Source organism: Nycticebus coucang, chromosome 2 (assembly GCF_027406575.1).
Source record: "Nycticebus coucang isolate mNycCou1 chromosome 2, mNycCou1.pri, whole genome shotgun sequence".
Classification (NCBI taxonomy): Eukaryota; Metazoa; Chordata; class Mammalia; order Primates; family Lorisidae; genus Nycticebus; species Nycticebus coucang.
The window spans coordinates 41,611,020-41,636,008 of NC_069781.1; the positions used below are offsets into that span (position 1 = coordinate 41,611,020).

At 41.8% G+C, this 24,989-nt stretch overlaps 1 protein-coding gene and 1 pseudogene across 9 annotated transcripts in view; one reads left to right on the plus strand and one right to left on the minus strand.

Annotated features, from left to right (window-relative positions):
- The first annotated feature begins 7,975 nt into the window (after positions 1 to 7,975).
- Positions 7,976 to 9,266, plus strand: LOC128596333 (transcription intermediary factor 1-beta-like; annotated as a pseudogene). The gene has a single exon (XR_008383109.1). The product of XR_008383109.1 is annotated as a transcription intermediary factor 1-beta-like (transcript).
- Positions 9,267 to 12,995: 3,729 nt separating this feature from the next.
- The window catches only part of ZCCHC7 (zinc finger CCHC-type containing 7), a 256,495-nt gene continuing 244,501 nt past the window's right edge, over positions 12,996 to 24,989 (minus strand). For 5 of the 8 annotated variants that reach the window (XM_053568647.1, XM_053568665.1, XM_053568657.1 and 2 more), the window contains 3 exons: positions 24,394 to 24,489; positions 18,134 to 18,248; positions 13,007 to 14,947 (listed from right to left, as the gene is read on the minus strand). In XM_053568647.1, coding sequence (XP_053424622.1) covers positions 14,526 to 14,947; positions 18,134 to 18,248; positions 24,394 to 24,489 — 633 coding nt within the window. In that variant the 3' untranslated portion in view covers positions 13,007 to 14,525. Of the gene's footprint in view, positions 14,948 to 18,133; positions 18,249 to 24,393; positions 24,490 to 24,989 lie in introns of all 8 variants that reach the window. The other 3 variants (XM_053568681.1, XM_053568688.1, XM_053568672.1) reach the window with 3 other exon arrangements.

Here is a 24,989-nt window from a genome sequence, read left to right on the forward strand (position 1 = left end):
AAAGCGTACATATTGTTCTAGCTTCCTGAGGCTTGACAGAGTGTAAAGACATACAACACCAGCAAGCTCTGAAAGCCCCAGAGCCTACAAAATAAGCCCCACACTCTCTCTCCACCCTGAAGCTATCTTTCTAAGGGAGCCTCTGCAAACCTTCCCATCTGCAAGTGCAACCTCCCAGTCCAGTTAGTTTTAGTTGTCTCTATTATGGAAATAACATGCAGAGAAGTGTAGGGACCAGTGAGTCAAGTTCACTTACTAAAGTCTAACTGTGTCAGACCCTGTGAGAGAGGATAAAGATGACATAGCCTTTATCTTTTCATTCCATCAACAGATACTTGAGCTCTTACTCCACACTAGGAATTACACTCTTTGTAGTATACAACTCACTTGTAGAGTGTTTATTTTCTGTGTGGGCTTCCATGATGGGATGGATCACATCTGATTCTCCATTGTACTGTCAGTTTAGAGCAATGCCTGGCACATAACAGGTATCCCATAAATATGTGTTGTAGGGAGGAGTGAGGGTTTTTATCTAATGGGCACAAGGTGAGGATGTTCAGCATGCCCCTTGGGTGAAAAGCTCAACTACAACTTGAACTTAACCTTAGGAATGAAAACAATGTAACCTAAACATTTGTACCCTCATATTAATTTGAAATTTAAAAAAATGTGTTGTAGAACGGAATGGGATTTGTATCTGTCTCACACTTTAAAGAAAAAGCTATTGCTCCTTATGGGTGGGGAGCCCTAGATGCCAGGATAAGACATGGCTCAAGTTACATGCTTAAGTGTTCACTGAGTTTGCTGACCAGCCCTAGGTTCTGTGGAAGTCCAGCATGGGCCACATCTGGTTAGCACACAAGTTGTGGTGTGAATTCTGGGTTCTTCAAGGGTTCTCATCCACCTCTGCCGGCTCTTGCTTTCTTATGTGACTCCTTTTCCTTACTTGTGACTTTGAACTGTCTGTCAATGGTGTGGGAACTAAAAACAATAAGACCTGTCTTCATGAGGTTGCTAGAGAACACCCAGCTCTAAGCATCTAAGGCTAGTTGTACCTTCATAAAGGCACCTTGAGGGGAAATGACCCAAGCTGAAACTCATTTTCCCATTTAAACAGTATCAAATGGACAAATATGTTCATTATGGGGACATGATGCCTAAAAATGATCATGAGTGTCACACTTAACCAACCATCATGGCCTGCTGACATAAAGTTTCTAGATTGTGCACATCTTAAGTGACTAGTTTGGGAGTATGAGGGAGTGCTTTGTGGAGCCATAGAATCAGTTGGAAGACTTCCAGAAGAGGGGCTGGGCCCAACATGAACAGCTGGAGGGTAGGCAAAGAAGGGGTGTGCATAGAGCAAGAGATTCTCAGAGGCTCAATCATGGTAGAACAGCCAGGATGACAGTTACAGTTGTTAACCTGGGTCCAAGTGGTAGAGCTGGGAGGCCTGGGGACTTACCTTGTTCAATAGTGGCTGTTAGATGGAGGGCTGCCCACAACCACAGGGAGGCATTGGTGCCCACTGGTCAGCAAGAATTGCTCTTGAGTAAAGCCAAGGGCTACCAATCACTGTTAGAACCATAAAACACCAGAGCAGGGAGGTAATGAGAACTCACCCAGGCTAATTCCACCGCTCCCAATTTTACTAGGAAGCTGAGGCCTAGATAGGAGGTCTCAAGTTATCAGAGTTTGAACCTTCTCAAAATGACCCATTTCCTTATGATAGCCATCTGATTAGCAACATGGGTACATTGGTCTGTTGTATATAAGAGGCTGAGAAATGTTTGGTGGACATACTTAGGGGGACATATGTGGAGATTTATAAGGACTATAATAGCATATGCAGGACTGAACTCCTTAGTAAGAAAAGTGAAGCAGAGAAGTATGGTTTTCCCACGGGAAACCTTTCCTTCGCATGCGTCCCCGTCTTCCCCTCACTTGGGCAGTCCACGGGGCTCTTCCAGAACGTGACCACTCACAAGAATAGGGAAAAGAGATTCCTGATCTCTGATGCCTCCTTGCTTCCTTTTCCCCTTCAGCGTCCTTCCATACCTTCCCTTACCCCTTACTTCTATTCCCCTGTTCTTGGAAAAAGCTTCATCAAAAGGGAGCCCTTGAGAATACTGTTTCTTCACCCTGCTTCCCTGCCTCCATTTGACTGTCCCTCTGGATCCATCCCTTCTCTCAATATGACTGCCATCAATTAAGTTTTATTCAGTTCTCCAACATGCCCTTCTCTTTTAGCCCCTTCCTGTCAGTGGCACCCTCACTCGAGCCAGTGTTCTGTACTTTCAATGGTTTGCAGCCAAGGGTATACTCGGTCAGCTCTTTGTCACGAGAAACATTCTCGCATCTTTCTGGCTGCTCACTCCTTCCTCAATGCACTGAAGCCTGGCTTCTCAGCTCGTTATCATCCTGGAATTCCTTTGGCAAAGATTTGCTGCTAAATCTGACAGATGCTTTTCAGATCATTCTTTTTCTTACCCAACATACATTTCACAAAGGAACTGAAGTATAAGAATGTATGCAAGGACTGGGTGCGGTGGCTCACGCCTGTAATCCTAGCACTCTGGGAGGCCGAGGCAGGTGGATTGTTTGAGCTGATAAGTTTGAGACCAGCTTGTGCAAAAGGGAGACCCCATCTCTATTAAAAATAGAAACACTACGGGAGGCTGAGGCAAGAGAATTGCATAAGCCCAAGAGTTAGAGGTTGCTGTGAGCCGTGTGACGCCACGGCACTCTACCCAAGGGCGGTACAGTGAGACTCTGTCTCTATAAAAAAAAAAAAAAAAAAAGAAACACTGAGGCAAGAGGATTGCTTGAGCCCAAGAGTTGGAGGCTGCTGTGAGCTATGACACCACTGCACTTTACCCAGGGCTACAGCTTGAGACTTTGTCTCAAAATAAAAAAAAAGTAAGATGAGAAAATATAAATCATAAATTAAAAAATAGTCTTGAGAAAGGTGTAACTCAGAATCAGTCAAACAGACCATGTGTGGTGGTTCATGCCTGTAATCCTAGAACTGGGAGCCCCAGGGAGAAGGATTGCTTAAGGTCAGGAGTTCAAGACCAGCATGAGCAAGAGTGAGACCCTGTCTCTACTAAAAATAGAAAAAGTTAACCAAGTGTGCGGGCTAATTACCCTGGGTATAGGGCCTGTTACTTGGGAGGCTGAGGCAGGAGGATCGTTCAAGCCCAGGAATTGGAGGCTGCAGTGAGCCAGATTGTGCCATTGTACTCTAGCCCAAACAACAGACTGAGACGGTCTCAAAACAAAGCAAACAAAACAAAACAAAACAAAAAAGGAAAGGGTAAAAGAGAAAAATAACATCACACAATAAAAACTTGAAATAAAACCAAATGCAACTTGGTAAAGTAATTCTTCTTACAGTTTTTGGGGAAGGCAGTGGTTCCCCAAAAAGATATGTTCAAGTCTTAATCCTGGCACCTATGTATGCGATCTTATTTGGAAATAGGGACTTTGAAACCTAATAAAGGATCTAGGGTTATAATTATCCTAAATATAGGGTCGGCGATAAAAACCAAGACAGAGACACCGAGAAGAATGCCATGTCAAGGTGGAGGTAGAAACTGGAGTTATACAAGTCAAGGTATGCTGAGGATCGCCGATCAGGCACAGAAGCTAGAGGAGAAGCATGGAATGAATTCTCTCTCAGAGCATCAAGAAACCAACCCTGCTGACACATTGATTTTGGACTTCTGGTCTCCAGAGTTGTGAGAGAATAAATTTCTGTTGTTTTTAGCCACCCAGTTTGTGGTAATTTGTTATAGTAGTCCCAGGATACTAACATATGCTTGTTTCATAGCTCCATGCCTATACACACTTGGTTCCCTCTCTTACAGTGGCTATTCTTCTGTTAACCTGGAAAATTTTTATTCTATTATGAAGACTCATCAGAATGTTCTGCCCAGTTTCTGCTAACTCTCCCTGGAAGAACCAATCATGCTTCTTTGGTGTTACGTGAAACATCCTACCCGTGCCTCTCACTGCACTTGTCATCTCTAAGACAATGTATTGATGGTTATCTTTCAAATTGCTTGTTAGTCCTTGAGGCTTGAGATTTTTCTATATTTTATAAAGTCAACCTCAAGCAAAAATATGGTGTTTATTGAATAAATCACTCAGATGGGAATTCAAATACCAAAGAGGGAAGGATTAACACTGTCTGAGAGTGGTCACAAAAGTCAAATGAGATATTCTGGGCATCCACCCTGCTGAGGTGGGGAACCTGAAGAACTTCTGATTTCAAGACTTTTTTTCTTTTTTTGAGGCAGAGCGTCACTCTGTTGTCCAGGCTAGAGTGCTGTGGACTCAGCCTAGCTCACAGCAACCTCCAACTCCTGGGTTCGAGTGATCTTCCTGCCTCTGCCTCCTGAGTAGCTGGGAATAAAGGTACTATCTATAATGGCTGGTTAATTTTTCTACTTTTAGTAGAGACTGGGTCTTGCTCTGGCTCAGGGTTGTCTCAAACTCCTGAGCTCAAGTGATCCTCCTGCTTCAGCCTCCCAGAGTGCTAGGTTTATAGGTATGATCCCCCTCCCCAACCTGATTTTAAGATCATTCTTTTTTAAGCGCCAAAGGAGGCAAGAAAAGCTTCCTCTTTCTCAGTTTCACCCCCTTTAATTAAAGGATTTTCTATGTAAAACTTGGATTCAGTCAAGAGGCCATACTTAAGGATCGGGAAGGCCACAGATTCCCTGCCACACAGGGAATGGCACGGAAGCAAATAAAACATGACCTATCCAGGGACTAATCATTCATCTAGTGGAAGTGGAGGGTGAAGGGGATAAAGGAGTAAAAAAAAAACAAACAAAAAACCGAAGAGTAAAGAACTACAAAAGATGAAGCTAGAAAGGCTTTGAACCTGTGGGCCATGGCTCCCAAATGCTGGTGCATGTGGTTATCACCAGGAGACCTCTTAGATAAAGATCCTACTGCTTAGGCCAGCAAGCCCCCTCCTCCAGGCCATACAGCTGGATACTTGCCTTGTGTTCAGCCTTCTTGGCCCCACATAGACACAGCAGAAAACAAAACTGAAGATGACCTGTGGATTGCTGAGGTTTGACCTCACCCAGTTTTTGAAGAATATTCCCAACTTAGTGAAGAAGCGTTAAAACGTTTCCAATAAATTACCTATGTGAAACTAGACTTTTTTTTGGTGTGTATATCTACCTGTGATCATCATCACCACAGTCAAGATAATGAATATATAGCTGGCCCTACGTATCTGAGGGTTTTGCATCCAGACTCAACCAACTGCATATCAAAAATATTTTTAAAAAACTATCATAAAAATACAAATATAAATATAGCAAACTACACAGCATTTACATTGTATTAGGTAATATATAGGAGTCTGTACATAGTTATATGCAAATACTGCGCCATTTTATATCAGGGACTTGAGCATTCTCCTATTTTGGTAACCACAGTGGGTCCCAGAATAAATTTCCCATGGAGACTGAAGCAGAGCTGGATTCAGCAACCCATGTTTCTGAGTCCTTTTGTGATCTCTACCTCCTCTTCCTCCCAACCATCCCTGTCCCAAGAAACTGCTGATCTGCTATGACTATAGATTAATTTGAATTTTTAATAGTATTCTACAGTGAATTTTGCTTTATTGGATGCTGAATATTTTTGTATTAAAAAAAAATTTTTTTTGAGACAGAGTCTCACTATGTTGCCCTCCGTGGAGTGCTGTATCGTCACAGCTCACAGCAACCTCAAACTCTTGGGCTTAAGCAATTCTCTTGCCTCAGCCTCCCAGATAGCTGGGATTACAGGCGCCTGCCACAATGCCTGGTTATGTTTTGGTTGTAGTTGTCATTGTTATCTGGCAGGCCTGGGCTGGATTCGAACCCGCCAGCTCCAGTATATGTGGCTTCTGAGCTACAGGTGCTGAGCCAGTATTTTTTAATTTTTATTTATTTGTTTTGGAGACAGAGTCTCACTTAGATGCCTTGGGGTTTAGTGCCAGGTGTCATAACTCACAGCAACCTCAAACTTTTGGGTTCAAGTGATTCTCTTGCCTCTGCCTTCCGAGTAGCTGGGACTACAGGTGCCCGCCACAACTCCTGGCTATTTTTCAGAGATGGGGGCTCAGTCTTGCCAAGCTGGTTTCCAATTCCTGAGCTCAAGCATTCTGCCTGCCTTGGCCTCCCACAGTGCTGGGATTACAGGTGTGAGCCACTGCGCCTGGCCCTGATATTTTTGTATTTCTATATTCTTTTTTTTTTTTTGTAGAGACAGAGTCTCACTGTACCACCCTGGGGTAGAGTGCCGTGGCATCACACGGCTCACAGCAACCTCCAACTCCTGGGCTTAAGCGATTCTCTTGCCTCAGCCTCCCGAGCAGCTGGGACTACAGGCGCCCACCACAACGCCTGGCTATTTTTTGGTTGCAGTTTGGCCGGGGCTGAGGTTTGAACCCGCCACCCTCGGCATATGGGGCCAGCGCCCTACTCACTGAGCCACAGGCGCCGCCTTGTATTTCTATATTCTTGAACTTTATTCTTAGAAGAGTTGACTTGGGCTAATTTTTCCTGATACAAAACTCTTCTGAGTAGCCTAGTACAAAACCCTTCAACTAAGAGGTTTTCCCCACTAATGAGAACAGAAGCTCTTTTGGCCTTGTGTTTCCTTTAATCCTTTCAGGTCATTTCCTCACACGTGGGCCCTGATCAGTACTCAGCTGAAGACTCTACTCATGGAACCCTGGCAGATGTCTGAGTGCTCTTTCTGTGCATTTCTCTGCTCTTTGCTTGCATTCCCCCATCCTTGGGATAATCTCCAAGCGGTTAGTGGCAGCCATCACAGGGCACACTTCATTTCTTTGCCATCCCCTGAACTTCACTGTATCTCCCTCTCTGATATTCAATGTCTTGAAAACGGTTTTAGTTTTTTTTTTTTTTTTTTTGTAGAGACAGAGTCTATCACCCTCAGTAGAGTGCCGTGGCATCACACAGCTCACAGCAACCTCCAACTCCTGGACTTAGGCAATTCTCTTGCCTCAGCCTCCCGAGCAGCTGGGACTATAGGCGCCCGCCACAACGCCCGGCTATTTTTTTGTTGCAGTTTGGCCGGGGCTGGGTTTGAACCGGCCACCCTCGGTACATGGGGCCAGTGCCCTACTCACTGAGCCACAGGTGCTGCCCGAAAATGGTTTTACTTTTTTTAATGTTGTTTCAGGATGGGGGTAAATATGTCTCAATTACTCCAATTGTGTCTGGAAGAGGAAATTCCACAAACTACTTTTGATGCCTGTGATAAATGCTGCTATATATTTGGTATCCTGAACCCCATGTTGCACTGTCATACATGGGTACTTTAAACTGACAACTCTTGAGAAAATGATTACATTTAATATAATAAAATGAAGTAGTATTTTTCTACTTTTGCGAATCAAAAATAATTCACAAAAATGTGTTGGTATAAGTTGGCCAACGTATTCTTTTATGGGAAGAACTATCTTCAGATTATAGCTGTTCATGTTAGTGTTTGTTTCGTTCACGTCTCTGTGCCTTTGTCAGGGAGCTACCCTCTAGCTGCCCAGACCCAATTTGCCTGAGCCAGAGTTGACTGGGAAAGGTTCTCAGGGGTATCTCTTAAAGAGCAATTTAAAAAGCAACAATGCTCCTGTTCGGTTGCCCCTAATTCAAGCGGCCCACATTGTCTCCAGCGCTCCCCAGGAGTCTCAAAGTCTCAAGTCCCTTAGAGGACTTGACTTGACCTTTGCTTCCTTCTCTTTTCCCTGTCTCATTTCCCCAGCACTTTACTGGATTTTCTTGGAATCATTGCCTAGTAAGTCACTTTAAAACACATTTAATTTGCAATTGTTAGGATGAGTATGTACAATATCCATCGCATGATCAAAAGAACCAGAAACTCATTCTGTGAGAGAACTATTACCAAACTTTAGGCCTAAAAAGTTTCAACCAGCTTGAAAGAGATGTCGTTTCAGTGGGACCTCAATGCCTGGACCGAAAGTGCTGAGGCCTTTGAGAAGATTGCGGTAGAGCGTCCCGGCACCAACTGAACAGGCCCTGCACCCATGGTCCATCCCCTAGAGCTCCAAGGACCCTGAGCAAGCAGGGCTCTGGCAGTGGCCAGAGCATGGAGGTACAGGAAGACTATGGCTTTGGATCAGATGATCCCTACTCAAGTGCAGAGCCCCCATGTATCAGGCGTGAAGCTGTCCTGCTCAGGTGAGGGTGAGGTGAGCAGCCTCAATGTGAGCCTTGAACAGCTGACAGCCAGCCACCCGTCTTCAAGGTCTTCCCGGGCAGCACCACTGAGGACTATAACCTTATCGTTATTGAGCGGGGTGCTACTGCTGCAGCTGCTGGACAGCCTGGGACTGTGCCTCCGGGAACCCCTGGTGCCCCACCACTATCTGGCGTGGCCATCGTCAAGGAGGAGGAGACAGAGGCCGCCACTGGAGCCCCTCCTGCCACGGAGGGCCCTGAGACCAAACCTGTGCTAGTGGCTCTTTCGGAAGGTCCCAGTGCTGAGGGCCCCCGCCTAGCCTCACCCAGTGGCAGCACCAGCTCAGGCCTGGAAGTGGTGGCTCCTGAAGGCACCTCAGCCCCACGTGGTGGCCTAGGCAGCCTGGATGACAGTGCTACCATTTGCCATGTCTGCCAGAAGCAAGGTGACCTGGTCACGTGCAACCACTGTGAGTTTTGCTTCCACCTAGACTGCCACCTTCCTGCCCTGCAGGATGTACCAGGGGAGGAGTGGAACTGCTCACTGTGTCATGTGCTGCCTGACCTGAAGGAGGAGGATGGCAACCTCAGCCTGGATGCTGCAGACAGCTCTGGTGTGGTGGCCAAACTCTCACCAGCCAACCAGCGGAAATGTGAGCATGTTCTGCTGGTCCTGTTCTGTTATGAACCTTGCCACACCCTGCATCAGTTGGCTACTGACTCTACTTTCTCCCTGGACCAGCCTGGTGGCACCCTAGACCTGACCCGTGCCCGCCTCCATAAGTTGTCATCCCTCTACAACTCCCCCCAGGAGTTTGCCCAGGATGTGGGCCACATGTTCAAGCAGTTCAACAAGTTGACTGAGGACAAGGCAGACGTGCAGTCCATCATCGGCCTGCAGTGCTTCTTCGAGACAAATGAGGCCTTTGGTGACACCAAGTTATCTGCTGTGCTGGTGGAACCCCTGCCGTTGAGCCGCCCAGTGCTGGCCTGAGTTCCTAGGAGCTGTCTGGTGGCCTTGGTGATGGTCTCTGAAGCTGGGCCTCCCATGGCCAGTTCAATCTGGGTCTGTTATCTCCCACCACCACATCCCCACCCCATTGGTGACCTGATTCCCACTCCCCGGTGGCTCCATCACCAAGTCCCACATGATAAATGGTTTTTACTTCTGTGGATTGAATAAAAACTTCACCCCCCCAAAAAAAAGTTTCAGCCAGCTTCGTTGTGTGATTTCTTCCATGGCATGCATAATAAATATCTTTCAAAAGTTGATGCTTGAGATGAAAGTCCAACTGTAAGACCTAAGAGTCTGTGCTCACCTGGGATCCTGGTGATGAATTCTACAACCTAATGTGATTCTCATCCAATCATATATCCCACTGGTCTCCAACTCTTTCCCCCACTAGCTGACTCCCTTGTTCTCGCACACAACTCTCTATTTACCTTGATCGTACTCACACCCTGGCCTGGTGCTCTAGAGTTTGTAACCCATGATTCCTAGTCATACTATTAATTCCCCTCAGTTGGTAGAGTCTGCAGTGGACAGGTCCTTACATAAAGTGGTCTAAACGGGCTAGAGATGTTCATGCCATGAAACTAAATGTTCCTTATTTCAGATAAATGGAATATATTCAGGCAATCTCTCAACACCAGCTGCCCGATCAAATTCAAAGCCTTATACGCCAAGGGTATATCCTGTCAGTGTGGAAAGCAACCAGCACTTCTCTCCCAGTGAACAGAATTCCTTTTGAGAAATCGGTTGGGGTTTCTCAATCTTAGTACTATTGACATTTTGGACTAGAGAATTTTTGGTGTGTCTATTCTGTGCATTGCAGGGTGTGTAGCAACATCTCTGGCCTCTACTTACTGGATGCCAGCAGCATCCCCTTTTTTATTGCAAAAGCAAAGCACGATAAGATCAAGGGATCAAGGTGGCTACAAAGCAATAAAAGGCTCTCTTATTTCGAAAGTAATCTTTTGTTGGCAGAAGAATTTTCAGTTGTTGTTTGTAAGTAGCTTCTTTCCACATCTTTTGTCAACAGATCATATTGTTAATCCTGTCTCTCCCTACATAAACATAGCCCATAGCACTTTCACTATAGCACTAATGAATAATGTTTCTTTGCCAGAGTAGCAAAGAGAAAAAGGAATGACAATTCCTTCTATTCTACACTACTGTGGGAAGATGAACACTCAGAGACTGCGAGGGATGTAAAAACGACTGGACGAAAGTCTGACTTTTTGGAACTATAATCTTTAACATGTATTAAAATGTACATGAAATACACAAAATTTTTATAAATTTTTATGTACTAAATTCCATTTTATCATGATTGAATGGAGGAAATATGACGTAGAAGGAGTTCTGTTTAAACAATGGGTATTAGAAACAACCAAAAAACGGCTCAGCGCCTGTAGCACAGTGGTTATGGTGCCAGCCACATGCACTGAGGCTTGCAGATTTGAACCTGGCCCAGGTCAGCTAAACAATAACAACTGCAACAAAAAATAGCCGGGCATTGTGGCGGGTGCCTGTAGTCTCAGCTAACAGGAAGGCTGAGTGAGGCAAGAGAATCGCTTGAGCCCAAGAGTTTGAAGTTTCTGTGAGCTGTGAAACCATAGCACTCTACTGAGGGTGACGTAGTGAGACTGTCTCAAAAAAAAAAAAAAAAACAACCAAAACGTTCAATAGGGAGCTGACTGAATTATGGCATAGCTATATAATATTATATAAAAGCATAGAAATTTTAATTACAAAGAAGATTTTCCTAATTAAAGAACAGGTTACAAGATGGGTGTGGTGGCTCACGCCTGTAATCCCAGCACTGGGGGAGGCTGAGGAGGGAGAATTGCTTGAGCTCAGGAGTTCAAGACTTGCCTGAGTGAGAGTGAGATCCTCAACTCCTAAAAAAATGGAAAAACCCAGCTGGGTGCCTTGGCGAACATCTGTAATCCCAGCAGCTTCTGGAGGCTGAGGCAGTGGGATGCCCACAGCCCGAGTCTGAGGTTGCAGTGAGTGACGCCACTGCACTCTGCTCAGGGCATAGGGTGGGACTCTTGTCTCAACAACAACAAACAAACAAACAAAAAAATAGGTTACAAAACAATGTATATACAGGTATAGAAAAAAGTCTGGAAAGATGAACTCAGAATTTTAACCATATTTTTGGGTGGAAGAATCATGAATAACTTAAAAAATTATACACATATGACTTTTTTTGCTTTTTACTTTTTCCTCCTGAAAAGAGTATGTAACCTTTGTCTAACAAACATAAAAAGCTAGTAAGAAGTGCTGCAAATAGCAAGGTCCATGGAACCAAGGCTTTCCACCAAGAGACTGGGAGGAACTGGTTTCTCTTCATTCTAAACCAAGTAGAGACCAGGAAAGGAGCCACTCAAACTGCTTCAAGTCAAAATGGGGTCAGAGGTGAAAGACATTTAGATTCTTCTCAATCCTGGCAACTATATGGATCCTTATTGTTTTGGACATTTGCTTTTCTTCCCTTGTATTCATCCATGTAAAAGTCTTTTTTGATAAATTGTTGAATCTATATATATTTTGAACTCTTCATTCTTGTATGAGAGAGTTCATGTGTCAACAAACTAAGTGACTGACTAACCTTAATGGAACACTTGGTGTGAGGGCCGGGGAGGAGAGGGAAGGGAGGAGGGAAGGGAGCACAGGCTCCTCCATGAGATAGGGATGGCATCGTCATGGCCACACATGAAGTAGCTCAGCATCCTTTCCTATCTGAACAAAATGTCTAATAAAAAATAAACGGAAAGATATATGGAGAACACTCAGAGATCTAAAAATAGATCTGCCATTCAATCCTGTAATTCCTCTGCTGGGCATATACCCGGAAGACCAAAAATCACAACATAACAAAGATATTTGTACCAGAATGTTTATTGCAGCCCAATTCATAATAGCTAAGTCATGGAAAAAACCCAAGTGCCCATCGATCCACGAATGGATTAATAAATTGTGGTATATGTATACCATGGAATACTATGCAGCCTTAAAGAAAGATGGAGACTTTACCTCTTTCATGTTTACATGGATGGAGCTGGAACATATTCTTCTTAGTAAAGTATCCCAAGAATGGAAGAAAAAATACCCAATGTACACAGCCCTACTATGAAACTAATTTGGGACTCTCACATGAAAGCTATAACCCAGCTACAACTTAACAATAGGGGGAAGTGGGAAAGGGGGTGGGTGGGTAGAGGGAGGGGAATCGGTGGGATCACACCTGTGGTGCATGTTACAGGGGTATTTGCGAAACTTGGTAAATGTAGAATGTAAATGTTTTGGCACAGTAACTGAGATAACGCCGGAAAGGCTATGTTAACCACTGTGATAAAAATGTGTCAAATGGTTTATGAAGTGAGTGTATGATGCCCCATAATCATATCATTGTATACAGTTATGATTTAATAAAAAAAAAAATAATAAAAAAAACAAAAAAAAAAATAAACGTTTTTTTTTTTGGGGGGGGAAATAAGATAATGTGCAAGACACAAAAACGTGCTTCCTTTCTCTCTTCCTCCAAACAACCTTGTTATTTCTGAAGGCACCTAAAGAACGGCAATCTCACTTCTGCCCTGAAAGGAGATATCCTAGGATCAGAAGGGATGCTTGTTACACAATCTCAATAATAGGGACTTGTCCCAAGTCCCTACTAAGGAATACTGCCAATTATCTCGTCTTGCCACTTTCATAAAGCTGTTACTTTTAGTAGGGTGTTGAAAAATTCTGGTTGTTCACTTTCGGGTTAAACAACTTTAGCTGATGTTAGGAAGCCATTAAGTTAGCTGAAATCTAGGCAACAGGGAGGACTAAAGATTGTGGACCTGCAATTTACATTAGAGTTGACACAGAAGGAGGGAATTAACTGTCCCTCTCCCTTCTCTTTTCCTACTAGACATACAGTAGTTTGCACACTTTCCAAAGAATAAAATACAAATTTAAGAATCCAATATTATAAAATTATCCTATTTAACTGACTCCATACTGTTTTATTCTGGCAGAGAGCTTGTGCTTCGGCAATAGAGGCATTTTTTTACTCCAGTTTACGGTGATGTTGTAACTTCTGTCACCTGTCCAACGCAACTATGCCCTCTGTCACTCAAACTCTCATTGTCTTTTTATATAATAGACACATTTACTCTATTTCAGACATTTTATTTTTCTTATTCAAACATAAGGCTTTAATAAGCACAAAAGGTTCACAAGTACAAAAAATTCTGTATAGTTTTGTGACAGTTAAATTCATAAAAACTAAGTTTTTAATTAGGTACTATTCATCTCTATAAATCTGAGTTGATGAAATGTGTCTGCAAAAGTGATAAAAAACTACTTCACTGTGATATTAAAAGTTTTTTTTTTTTTTTTTTTTTTGAGACAGCCTCAAGCTGTCGCCCTGGGTAGAGTGCTGTGGCATCACACAGCTCACAGCAACCTCCAACTCCTGGGCTCAAGCGATTCTCCTGCCATGACCTCCCAAGTAGCTGGGACTACAGATGCCTGCAACAGTGCCTGGCTATTTTTTGGTTGTAGTCGTCATTATTGTTCGAATCCTGGGCTCCATGGATTCAAACCCGCCAGCTCAGATGTATATGGCTGGCGCTTGAGTCACAGGTGCCGAGCTGATATTAAAAGTTTTGATGACTCTGTTTGATTTGTTTAGGAAGTCTGTCTTATGACATATATACAAGATGGATGGATTCCTTATTGGTATTTGCTAAAGCCCAATTTCCTGCCTTTTCAGTGCTTCAACGATGATACCTTTGTTTTTATAGTTTGTGGATGTTTTGTCTAAAGAAAGATTCTGACAAATGCTTCAGAAAGAAGAAAAGCTGGATTTAGATTTATAGCTATTGTCTTTTCCAATGTTTAAACCTGAAAACGATTGAAAATTTCTTGTTAGTGTTAATTTATCTCCCTTGCAGGATTGAATCTATATACTGTGGATGAATTACACTCAATAAGCTTTTCCCCCCCCCAAAGTATTTTTATAAAGTTTTCTTGGAAAGATTAATAATTCTTATACCTAGGATTCTGAGTAAAAATGACATTGGAACAAGGAAAATCCAAGTTTATTTATTTTCTTGCTTAATAAACTGTTGGACAAAGAAAACTGAGATCTCTATGGTTTTTGTTCAGCAACTTTGGGTGGAATAAAAAAAAAAAATTCATTCTATTTCATCATAGATAACAAAAATTCTGCCAGAATGCTACAGACACGAGGACCAAATAAACAATGAAAAGTCAAACCAGAGACTAACAACTTAGAATTTTTTTTTCCTCTGCTTAATGAGAAATAAATTATCATTGCTATCATTTCCCAAGTATTTCTCTTTTTTCTTTCGCTTGCCCTGCTTCCCTGCTTTGGAAAGCTTGTCATCTCTTGACTTATGGTTACTCGATGAATGATGAAAGGATTTATGAGCCTTCTGGGTTTTAATTCTGCCAGAAGGAGAGTGAGTTTTTGGGCCCCTGGGAAAATCATCATCCACGTCATGATGTCTTTCACCTCTCCTATGCTTCTCATGGTCTCTATTCCTGTTCTTCATTTTTTTATCTTCTTGAGGCCACATAATGTTTTTCCACAAGAGATATCTCTTCCTCCAATTATGGTAGGTGTTCTTATCTGCTGTTTCCATAAAAGGTACCTTGAGACTCATTGGAATGTGCCCATTTTTCTTGAGTACTGGAACATATAAAAGTATTATTGCATATTCAACAGCAAGACAGTCCATGCTGAGCTTTTATAAGTCTGTAAATAACTTAGAGAAGCTAGACATTTAAATGTGTTAACAATATGACATTTGAAAAGACCCTAAGGTAGAAAAATCACTTACTAAAAACTGAATGGCTATACGTCCATATTCCTGATCGCTATAAATGGAAAACTTTCAGAAACTCAATGATAGTTATTTTAATATGGTTTAACTAGGTTAAACAATGAAACTGAGGTTAAACAATGAAAGTAAGAAAAGTAATCAGTTCTGTGAAGAAAAGTCATGTCTGTGCCAGGTATGGTGGCCCATTCCTATAATCCTAGCACTCTGGGAAGTTGAGATGGGAGGACTGCTTGAGCTCAGGAGTTTGATACCAGTCTGAACCTGTCTCTACTAAAACTAGAAAAATTAGCTAGGCATGGTGGCACATACACCTGTAGCTCTAAGCCCAGGAGTTTAAGGTTGCAGGGAGCTATGAAGATGCCACGGCACTCTGCCCAGGGTGACAGAACAAGATTCTAAAAAACCAAGAAAGAAAAGAAAGAAAGTAGGAAGAAAAGAAAGAAAAGGAAGAAAAAAAAGAAAAAAAAGAAAGAAAGGAAAGAAAGAAAGAAAAGAAAGAAAGAAAAGAGAAAGAAAAAAAGAAAGAAAGAAAAGTAATGTCTGATTAATTCAGGTTTCTCTAGTGATAAGGAGACAAGCCCTTGAAGATAAGGTAAAGCAAGCTGTATATAAGGGCCCTCTGATGGTCTCATATGGTATTTTAATTACCCTCTAAAAATAAAGCCTGGCCATAGTACTTATAGGTAGATGCTGAACTACTCAGATTACTCTCCTATACAGATCGTGAGCTTGTGGAGTGTGTTCCTATGTGTGTACATGCACTTGAGTTTTAGGTTTAGTTTCAGAGTTGATGCTGTTTTGTCAGGACTTGACACTTGATAGGAATCTGGTGGTAGTGATTTTGACAGATGTAGGTGAGAGATGAAGTTACAGTTAGGGATGAAAGTTAATATGTCAACAGAATCTTGAAAGAGTAAAGGGGTCAAAAAAACTTTAAGCATAAAATACAAATTTCAATGGATCACAGAGAACCTCAAAGTGTATTTATGTTACAGAGTTATTAATACAGCTACCTAAAAAGGAAAACAAACTTTTTTTATTGATTATAAAAGTTATAAACTGATTACAGAAAACGTGGATAAAATGGAATTAAGTTGCCTAATGATAATCTTCGTGTACTATACACAGCTGACTCTTCAACAAAACAGGTTTGAACTTCATTGGCCCACTTACACTTGAATTTTTTCAACCAAATAAGGACTAAAAATACAGAATTTGAGGCTGGGCGTGGTGGCTCATTGTCTGTAATACTAGTATACTGGGAGGCTGAGGCAAGAGGACTGCTTGAGGCTAGGAGTTTGAGAATAGCCTGAGCAACATAGCAATATTCTATCGCTACACGTGTGCCTGTAGTCCCCACTACCAGCTACTCAGGAGGTTGAGGGAGGAGGATTCTTTTGAGCCCAGGAGTTTGAGGTTGCATGACACCACTGTACTCTAGCTTAGCTAGAGTAAGACCTCATCTCCCCACCCCCCCAAAAAAAGAAAGAAAACACAGCATTTGAATTTGAGGTATGTGAAACCCATGTATGTATGTGTGACTTTTTGCATACTCAGGTTCTGCAGAGCCAATTGTAGGACTTGAGTATGCATGAATTTTGGCATATTGGGGGGGGGTGTCCTGGAACCAATACTGAGGGACAACTGCAGTTGAGAACAATTTTATACTGAAATATAATATGTAAAATATGCCAGAGTTGTGAGAATTCCTCTTTCCTCAGAATTAGTAACTTCATTTTGAAAAGGACTTGAACTAAGAGAGTCTAGAAAAGAATAACAAAAAAGAGGAAAAGAGTCAGAAAGCAATATACAGAACAACTCAAAAAATATAGCTGGCTAGACTTGGTGGCTCATGTCTGTAATCCTAGCACTCTGGGAGGCTGAGGCTGGTGGATTGCCTGAGGCCAGGAGTTCAAGACCAGACTGAGCAAAAGCAATATCCTATCTCTACTAAAAACAGAAAAACTAGCTGGGTATCGTGGCGGGTACCTGTAATCTCAGTTACTCGGAAAGCTGAGGCAAAAGGATCACTTGAGCCCAAGAGTTTGAAGGTGCTGTGAGCTACGATGCCATAGCACTCTACCCAGGGTGACAGAATGAGACTCCATCTCAAAAAGAAAAAAAGAACTATTTTGTCCTAGAAGCAAGAGAGGTAGCGTGGAAAACCATGTATATAATAAGAAAGCACAGATTTAGAGAAAGTAAACTTAAATGATAAGACACTGATTTGGTGAGAAAGAAGTTTATGCTCTGTAATAGTAAATACAGAAACCACAGAGGTGGCTATGGACCCGGAACTCTGCTTGCAATGGTGGTATATAACAAATGACTTGACTGGGCATGATGGCTCATGCCTGTAATCCCAGCACTTTGGGAGGATGGGGTAAGAGAATCACTTGAGGCTTGGGTCAGAGACCAGCCTGACTCCGTCTCTAAAAAAAATTTAAAAATAGCTGGGTATGGTGGCTCATGCCTGTAGTCCCAGCCACTTAGGAGACTGAGGCAGGAGAATAACTTGAGCTAGGAGTTTAGGGCTGCAGTGAGCTATGACTGTGCCACTACATTCTAGCCTGGGTGACAGAGCAAAAAGAAAAATAAAAGGGGAAAAAAAAAAAAAAAAAAAGACTTCTTGGGAGAGGCCCCACAGGAAAGCTAAAAAATACTAGAGATGTACAAAAGGAAAAAAATTCCTTTTCAAACAGAAAAATCTTAAACGAGTCTTTAAAAACTCAGATGGATAGCAGTATCTTCTGGACATATTCTAAAATCATCACTATGTGAGAAAAATGTCTACTGTGAATAGAATGTAACACAGCATTTCTCTCTGTCTTCTCCCCACTTCCCCAGCCATGCAACACAGGATTTCTGATGTAGGTGTTTAGTTTCTGGAGATCAAGACAGTTCTAGTTTCTATGGTAATTATTAAAAATATTGTCTATGCTAACCAATGACCCCTAAAGGAAAAGATAGTACAAAAAAAAAAATTAAGAAACAACAGCAAAAGTAATCTAACAAGAAGTCTAGTAACGTACCTTTTATTTCTCGTTTTAGTCTCTTCTCTCTCTCTTGAATCTCATCTTTGTCGTCATAGTAGCTGATGAATGGAGATACCACATATTCTTCATATTCATTTTTTTCTGTACATTCCTACAAATTGTATTTGAAATTATGATGTCATAAGGTCACACCATTCAGAAAACCTTTTTGCAAGATTCTGGACCACGTTAGTCACAGATGAGCCCCACACCATTTGGTACTAAATGCTGTGGCTAGAGGACATGGTCCTTCTTGGGGTGCTGGGGGGGAGGTCACCCAGCCCACCCTATAACCCATTGTGCTTATAATGTTGTTCTATTAGGTTTGGTTTTCTTCCCTTCTTTACCTATGCAATTTTTCTTATGTTTTTGCAATCTTTTCTGCCAAACTCCTCCCCTAGTCTGAGTTAACAGCCTTGCCCCTCTCTTAGAAGGTTTATTTTATTCAGCCTTATGTTATAATGTATTAGCCCTTTGCTTGTCTATCTCTTTAAAAAGACTTTCCCAACTCTTCTTCTCATCCCCCAAAATGTGGGTGTAAATTCTTAGCCATTTGCTCTCAATATTCACTACTTATAAGGGTAGTGATTATTTTGGGGAGGAATAGGGTGGTGGTAGGTTATGTCTAGTTTGAAAATGTTCCTACGTAATTTTGAGATACCCCAAAGGAAATATTTATTTTTCCTGCTCCCTACATGCTCCACTCAAGCTGAGATCACTACTGTACTCTCATGACTCTGGCCTCTCCATAGGTAGTATTTCCTAAATCCTTTGGCTTGAATGCTCCCCATTGTAGCAACGTTGGTTTACTATGATCTGTGACATATACTCATTTAGCATGTTTTAAAAATCTTTTCTTTGAAAAAGGTTTCTCTTCTGCCATGTTGCCTAAAATTTTTTACAAATGTTCAATATTTCTCAGCTAAGTAATGAAGAAAAATCAGAGTATCTTTTAGAAAGTATATGAAACAGTCATAAAATTTATCTGATTCATCATAACTTTGGCATTATATACTAGACTTGTACTTCTAAGATATCTGACCCAGTTGGTAGTCATATGCTTATGTAATCTGCAGAATTACAAAATTATGAATCAGTCTAAATGTACACTTATGTATAAATAATATCTGTATTTACTACTCATATAAAATCATAACATTTTTACCTTAAGTGACTTCTGTTTTATTCCCCCAAGAACTAAAGCATTACTGATATAACTGAAATCCTCTTTCTCATTTCTCATTCATCTCCTTTGTTTTGGAAGTTACTGCTGCTATAAAGCTGATGCCTGCCATTCTCACATGTTTTTTATACTATTAATGAATATTCTCATATGTAATAGGGTACGTTTGAAGTTTTCAGACTTCATAAAAGTGGTATCATTTTCTATGTATTTTGAAATAACTTTAGGTTTTAATAGTCTCACAAAATAAGTTCGGTAATGTTCCTTTGGATTGTCTGTTTCTGAATAAAGGTTTTGTAAAACTTGACTTACAAACTATCTGAGGTCAGACCTGATGGCTCATTCCTGTAATCCTAACACTCTAGAATTATATTATGGTTAGAATATTTACTAGAATTAAAATTGCTTTATACATCACCATTATAGTACTAGAGTATTCTGAATGAGTAATACAGTATCATATTCAGATGCTGAGATGAGGTGGGAGGATTGCTCTGAGCCAGGAGTCTGAGACTACTCTGAACAAAAAGTGAGACCCCCATCTCTATGAAAACTAGAAAACAATCAGCAGGGTGTAGTGGCACATGCCAGTAGACCTAGCTACTTGGGAGGATAAGGCTGGAGGATCCTTTAGCCCAGTAGTTTGAGGTTGTAGTGAGCAATGATGACACCACTGCACTCTAGCTGGTGTGACAGAGTGAAACCCTGTCTTAAAAACCAAACCAAACTAGGCTTGGCGCCTGTGGCTCAAGCAGCTAAGGCGCCAGACATATACACCTGAGCTGGCGAGTTCGAATCCAGCCCAGGCCTGACAAACAACAATGATGATTGCAAGCAAAAAAATAGCCGGGAGTTGTGGTGGGCGCCTGTAATCCCAGCTACTTGAGAGGCGGAGGCAGGAGAATTGCTTGAGCCCAGGAGTTGGAGGTTGCTGTGAGCTGTGATGCCACAGCACTCTACCCAGAGTGACAGCTTGAGGCTCTGTCTAAAAAAACAAACAAACAAAAAAAACCCAAACCAACCCATTTATTGCAGCTTGATTTACAATCATCAAGATGTGGAAACAACCCAAGGGCCCATCAACCCATGAATGGAATAACAAACTGTGGTATATGTATACCATGGAATACTATTCAGTCATAAAAAGATGGAGATTTTATATCTTTTGTATCAACCTGGACAGAGTTGAAATACAATCTTCTCAGTAAAGTATCATAAGAATGGAAAAGCAAGTATCCAAAATACTCAATACTAATAAGTCAGTAGACAGGCCAAGCCCATAGCTCAGTGGAGAGGGTGCTGGCCACATACACCCAGGCTGGTGGGTTCAAACCTGGCCAGGGCCAGCTAAAACAACAATGACAACTGCAACAACAACAAAAATAGCTGGCATTGTGGCGGGCACCTATAGTCCCAGCTACTTGGGAGGCTGAGGGAAGAGAATTGCTTAAGCCCAAGAGTTTGAGGTTGCTGTGAGCTGTGACGCTCCGGCACTCTCCCTAGGGTTACATAGTGAGACTCTATCTCAAAAAAAAAAAAAAAAAATAAATAAAAAAAGCTGCCGGTAGACATACACATCAACACAAGAGAAAAACTCAATTCAATTCAAGTTAGGGGAAGGGAGGAGGAGGGAAAGAGAGGTGAGGAGGTGAGATTGCTGTGTTCTCACCTAAGTACAACGTAAGTATATACAGCATATCTCCTGGGTATGAGGCACAACTACAACAGGGACTTTACCCAACAAATGCAAACACTGTAATCTAATCATTTGTACCCTTACATTAATCTAAAATAAAATAAAACAAAACAAAACCAAGAAAACCAAAAAGCGCAACTATCCGAGTCTGGTAGATTTTAGTGAGGAAAATTTTGATTACTTATTGCTTATTCAACTTCTTTAACAGTACTGGTTCAATTGATTCATTCTTCTTGAATCAGTTTGATTAAATTTTATCTTTCTAGAGAATTATTTAATTTTAGTTCTTATCTCTTTATTCCATTCTTTCTGCCATGTTTAGATTTACTCTGTTGTAATGTTCAAGATCAATTTGGGCCAAAAGTTATATGGCAAAGCTATATGGTAACACAAAGAAATACTTTTTTTTTTTTTTGAGACAGAGTCTAACTTTGTTGCCCTTGGTATAGTGCTGTGGCATCCTAGCTCACAGCAACCTCAAACTCCTGGGCTCAGGTGATTCTCTTGCCTCAGCCTCCCAAGTAGCTGGGACTACAAGCGCCTACCACAATGTCCAGCTATTTTTAGAGATGGGTTCTCACTGTTGCTCAGGCTGGTCTCAAACCCGTGAGCTCAGGCAATCCACCTGCCTCGGCCTCCCAGAGTGCTAGGATTACAGGTGTGAGCCACGGCACCTGGCTTCAGAAATACTTTTATAAACTGCTCTTCATTGCAGTGCTAAGTTCCCATTCTCCAGAGAAAGGATACCCTGAAGAATTGGGTCTAAGATCTGAACCATGGCTGAAATGAAAATGAGCTAATTAATAAACACACAAAAGCACAAAACTCATACAGAGGGATACATAATCGTATTCAGAATATTCTAGTACTATAATGGTGATATGTGGAAATTTTTTTTCTAGTAAACATTCTAACCATGAAATAGTAAGAATAAATTGTAATTACACAGAGGTATATGAGATTTTGATATGCTCAGCTAATACCCACTTCAACACAACCTTTTAATTCTCCCAGCCCCTTATACTCACCCTTTCACACTCTCCTGGAGTAGTCTCTTTGTACAATGACTACATTGTCCTTGCTTCCCCAACTAGAGAATGGGTGGAATTAGGGAAGGGAGAAATCATATTCACCTTAGAATGTCTTTTTATAGAAGCTGTTCTATAATAACATCTGTAGGGCTGAATTCTGAAACTGAAGGGGAGGGTTCCTCAGACATATTTACCTACCTACATAGTCCCCTCCTTGGATGCTGTATGGTAGACTGATAAGACTACACAAAGCTATAAAGTACTACCAATGTTTTCCAAAGCTAAATGTAAATTATGTTTTGATTATCCACATCACTGGTCCCCTCCATTAGGACAGACAATTGATAGATGGTTATATAATTTACCTACTATCCTGGATTAGCCACACCACTGATCTTCCTCATTAGTGTGGAAAATCTAGTGTTCTTCATCTGTGGCAGTGATGAGTCTGCCAAATTTGTTTTATTATAAACCAAAAATTATCTGAATCTAGATTTCAGGGATAAATTCCAAATGCTTTTAATATATTTCCTATCCATATTAACAGAAGTGACTAGGTAAGCATACAGCTATAACTTTTTCTTTAAATGAACAAACATAAATGCTAAAATTAAACCCCTCTGCTTTAAAGAGGTAAGCAAACATAATTGTACATCTGTGTGATTTGTGTGGCAGTGGACACTTACATGAATATGTTCCCTAAAGGTTGTGGGCAACATATGAATATTGGTAGCAAGGACTGCAGAGAGCAGTAAAAGATCTAGGGATGATAATTTTGTCAAAGAAGTCTTCTCAAGTTAGGTTTTCAATGTGAGGTCCCCATCTGTATTACCATAGTATGGATTTGATCACATTGGAAATAGCATCCAAATATCAGTACTAAGAGATTTCCTGTACAACTTCTTTGCTTTGGCTTGGTGCCTGTGGCTCAAGTGGCTAAGGTGCCAGCCATGTACACCTGAGCTGGTGGGTCCGAAACCAGCCTGGGCCCGCCAAACAAGGATGGCTGCAACCAAAAAAATAGCCGGGCATTGTGGTGAGCGCCTGTAGTCCCAGCTACTTGGGAGGTGACGGCAGGAGGATCGCTTGAGCCCAGGAGTTGGAGGTTGCTGTGAGCTGTGATGCCACGGGACTCTACCCAGGGCAACAGCTCTTGAGGCTCTGTCTCAAAAAAACAAAAACACACACACAAAAAACAACTTCTTTGCTTTGAAGGTAAAGAAACTGGAGACCAAAAAGGAAAAAGTAGGTTGCTCAATTCAGGAACACAGCAGAAATTAGACCTGAGAGGATCATAACTTCATCCTAGCTTTCATATTCTGTGCCTTGCCCCCATGATTCCTGCTGCCCCTGTGTGGAAGATGAACTTTATCTGTTGATGGACTCTGTCCAGTACTTTTTCTTCTCCCAGTTTATTTTCCTACACTGTAGGTAGGGCTCCAGTCCAAAGCTCCATATCAGTGAAATGTCATAACTAGAATTTAATAGGTAGTCTCTACCCAATCCTATCACCCCTACCCCTGCCAATTTTGAGGACTCCCATGCCTATGTGTGCCTTCTGCCTCTTGCTGTACATATAGTTTGGTATTAGCTTATTTTTGTTTCTAGGGTATTAAAAGCCTACTTAGAGACTGAGAATACACCATCCTTCCATACGAAGTTTCTACTTCCTGTGCTAGTGCCTTTCCTCCTCTGTGCCTCAAGATCCCCAGAACAGATGAACTCTGAGTCTCTTCTTACTCATCCTATCTCTGAGATGACCGGCTGATGTTTCACAGTTAATATGGCAACTGGCCAGGGGACTCATGCCCACTCATAGCATGAAGTTTCTTCTGCTTTGACACCTCTGCATCTAGAACACATACAGTTTGGTGCTTTCATATTCATTTTGTACACTTGGGGTTAGGGAATGTCTGAGCACTTATGGGGTAGGTGTGCAAGTCAATGAGGCAGCACCTCTGTTATTCCACTAGTTAATGTAAGTGTTTGCATGTGAGTGAAGATTTAACTGAACACGGAACCAGGGAAAACTAGATATGGTTGTATCAAAGGGACAATCATAGTAAGCATGAAAACTGCTATCATGCTGTTGACCACTATTATTTGTCTGATTGATTTATGAACTGTGCTAGTTCTAGTCTAACTTGTTCATGTACATTTAAAACAATTAGAGGAATGCACTCTAATTAAGGATGGGAGAAGTAAATCAGTTGGAAATACATTAACTCTTACTGTGGAGTATTTATAAAAAAATAAGCATTCAGAGTTACATTCTTTTTGAGTCCATCTTTCAGAAACCACTCTTTGACAACAGAATGCTTTATACCCATATGCCACTCAAACTTACATGTCCATAATGGCCTTTCTGTGCACAGAGGTAGCAATATACTAAGGCTGATGGTCTGGAAGGGGTCTTCGGCTTTATGGGTGGTCCAGGTTTGGTCTGCAACATGAATATTTGAGAGGGTTTGTTAATATAATTAAAACCTCATGCTTTCTGAAAGAGCTTTTTTTGTTTTTTTGTAGAGACAGAGTCTTACTTTATGGCCCTCGGTAGAGTGCCGTGGCCTCACATAGCTCACAGCAACCTCCAACTCATGGGCTTAAGCGATTCTCTTGCCTCAGCCTCCGGAGTAGCTGGGACTACAGGCACCCGCCACAACGCCCGGCTATTTTTTTGTTGCAGTTTGGCCGGGGCCGGGTTTGAACCCGCCACCCTCGGTATATGGGGCCGGCGCCTTACCGACTGAGCCACAGGCGCCGCCCTCTGAAAGAGTTCTTTTTAGGTAACGGATTCCTTAAAATTTAGTGTGGAGCTCTATATTCAGATGATTCCATATATAATGTGTACAACATGGTAAGAACAATTCTTTTTTTACTTTTTTTTTGAGACAGAGCATCAAGCTATTGCCCTGGGTAGAGTGCCATGGCATCACAGCAACT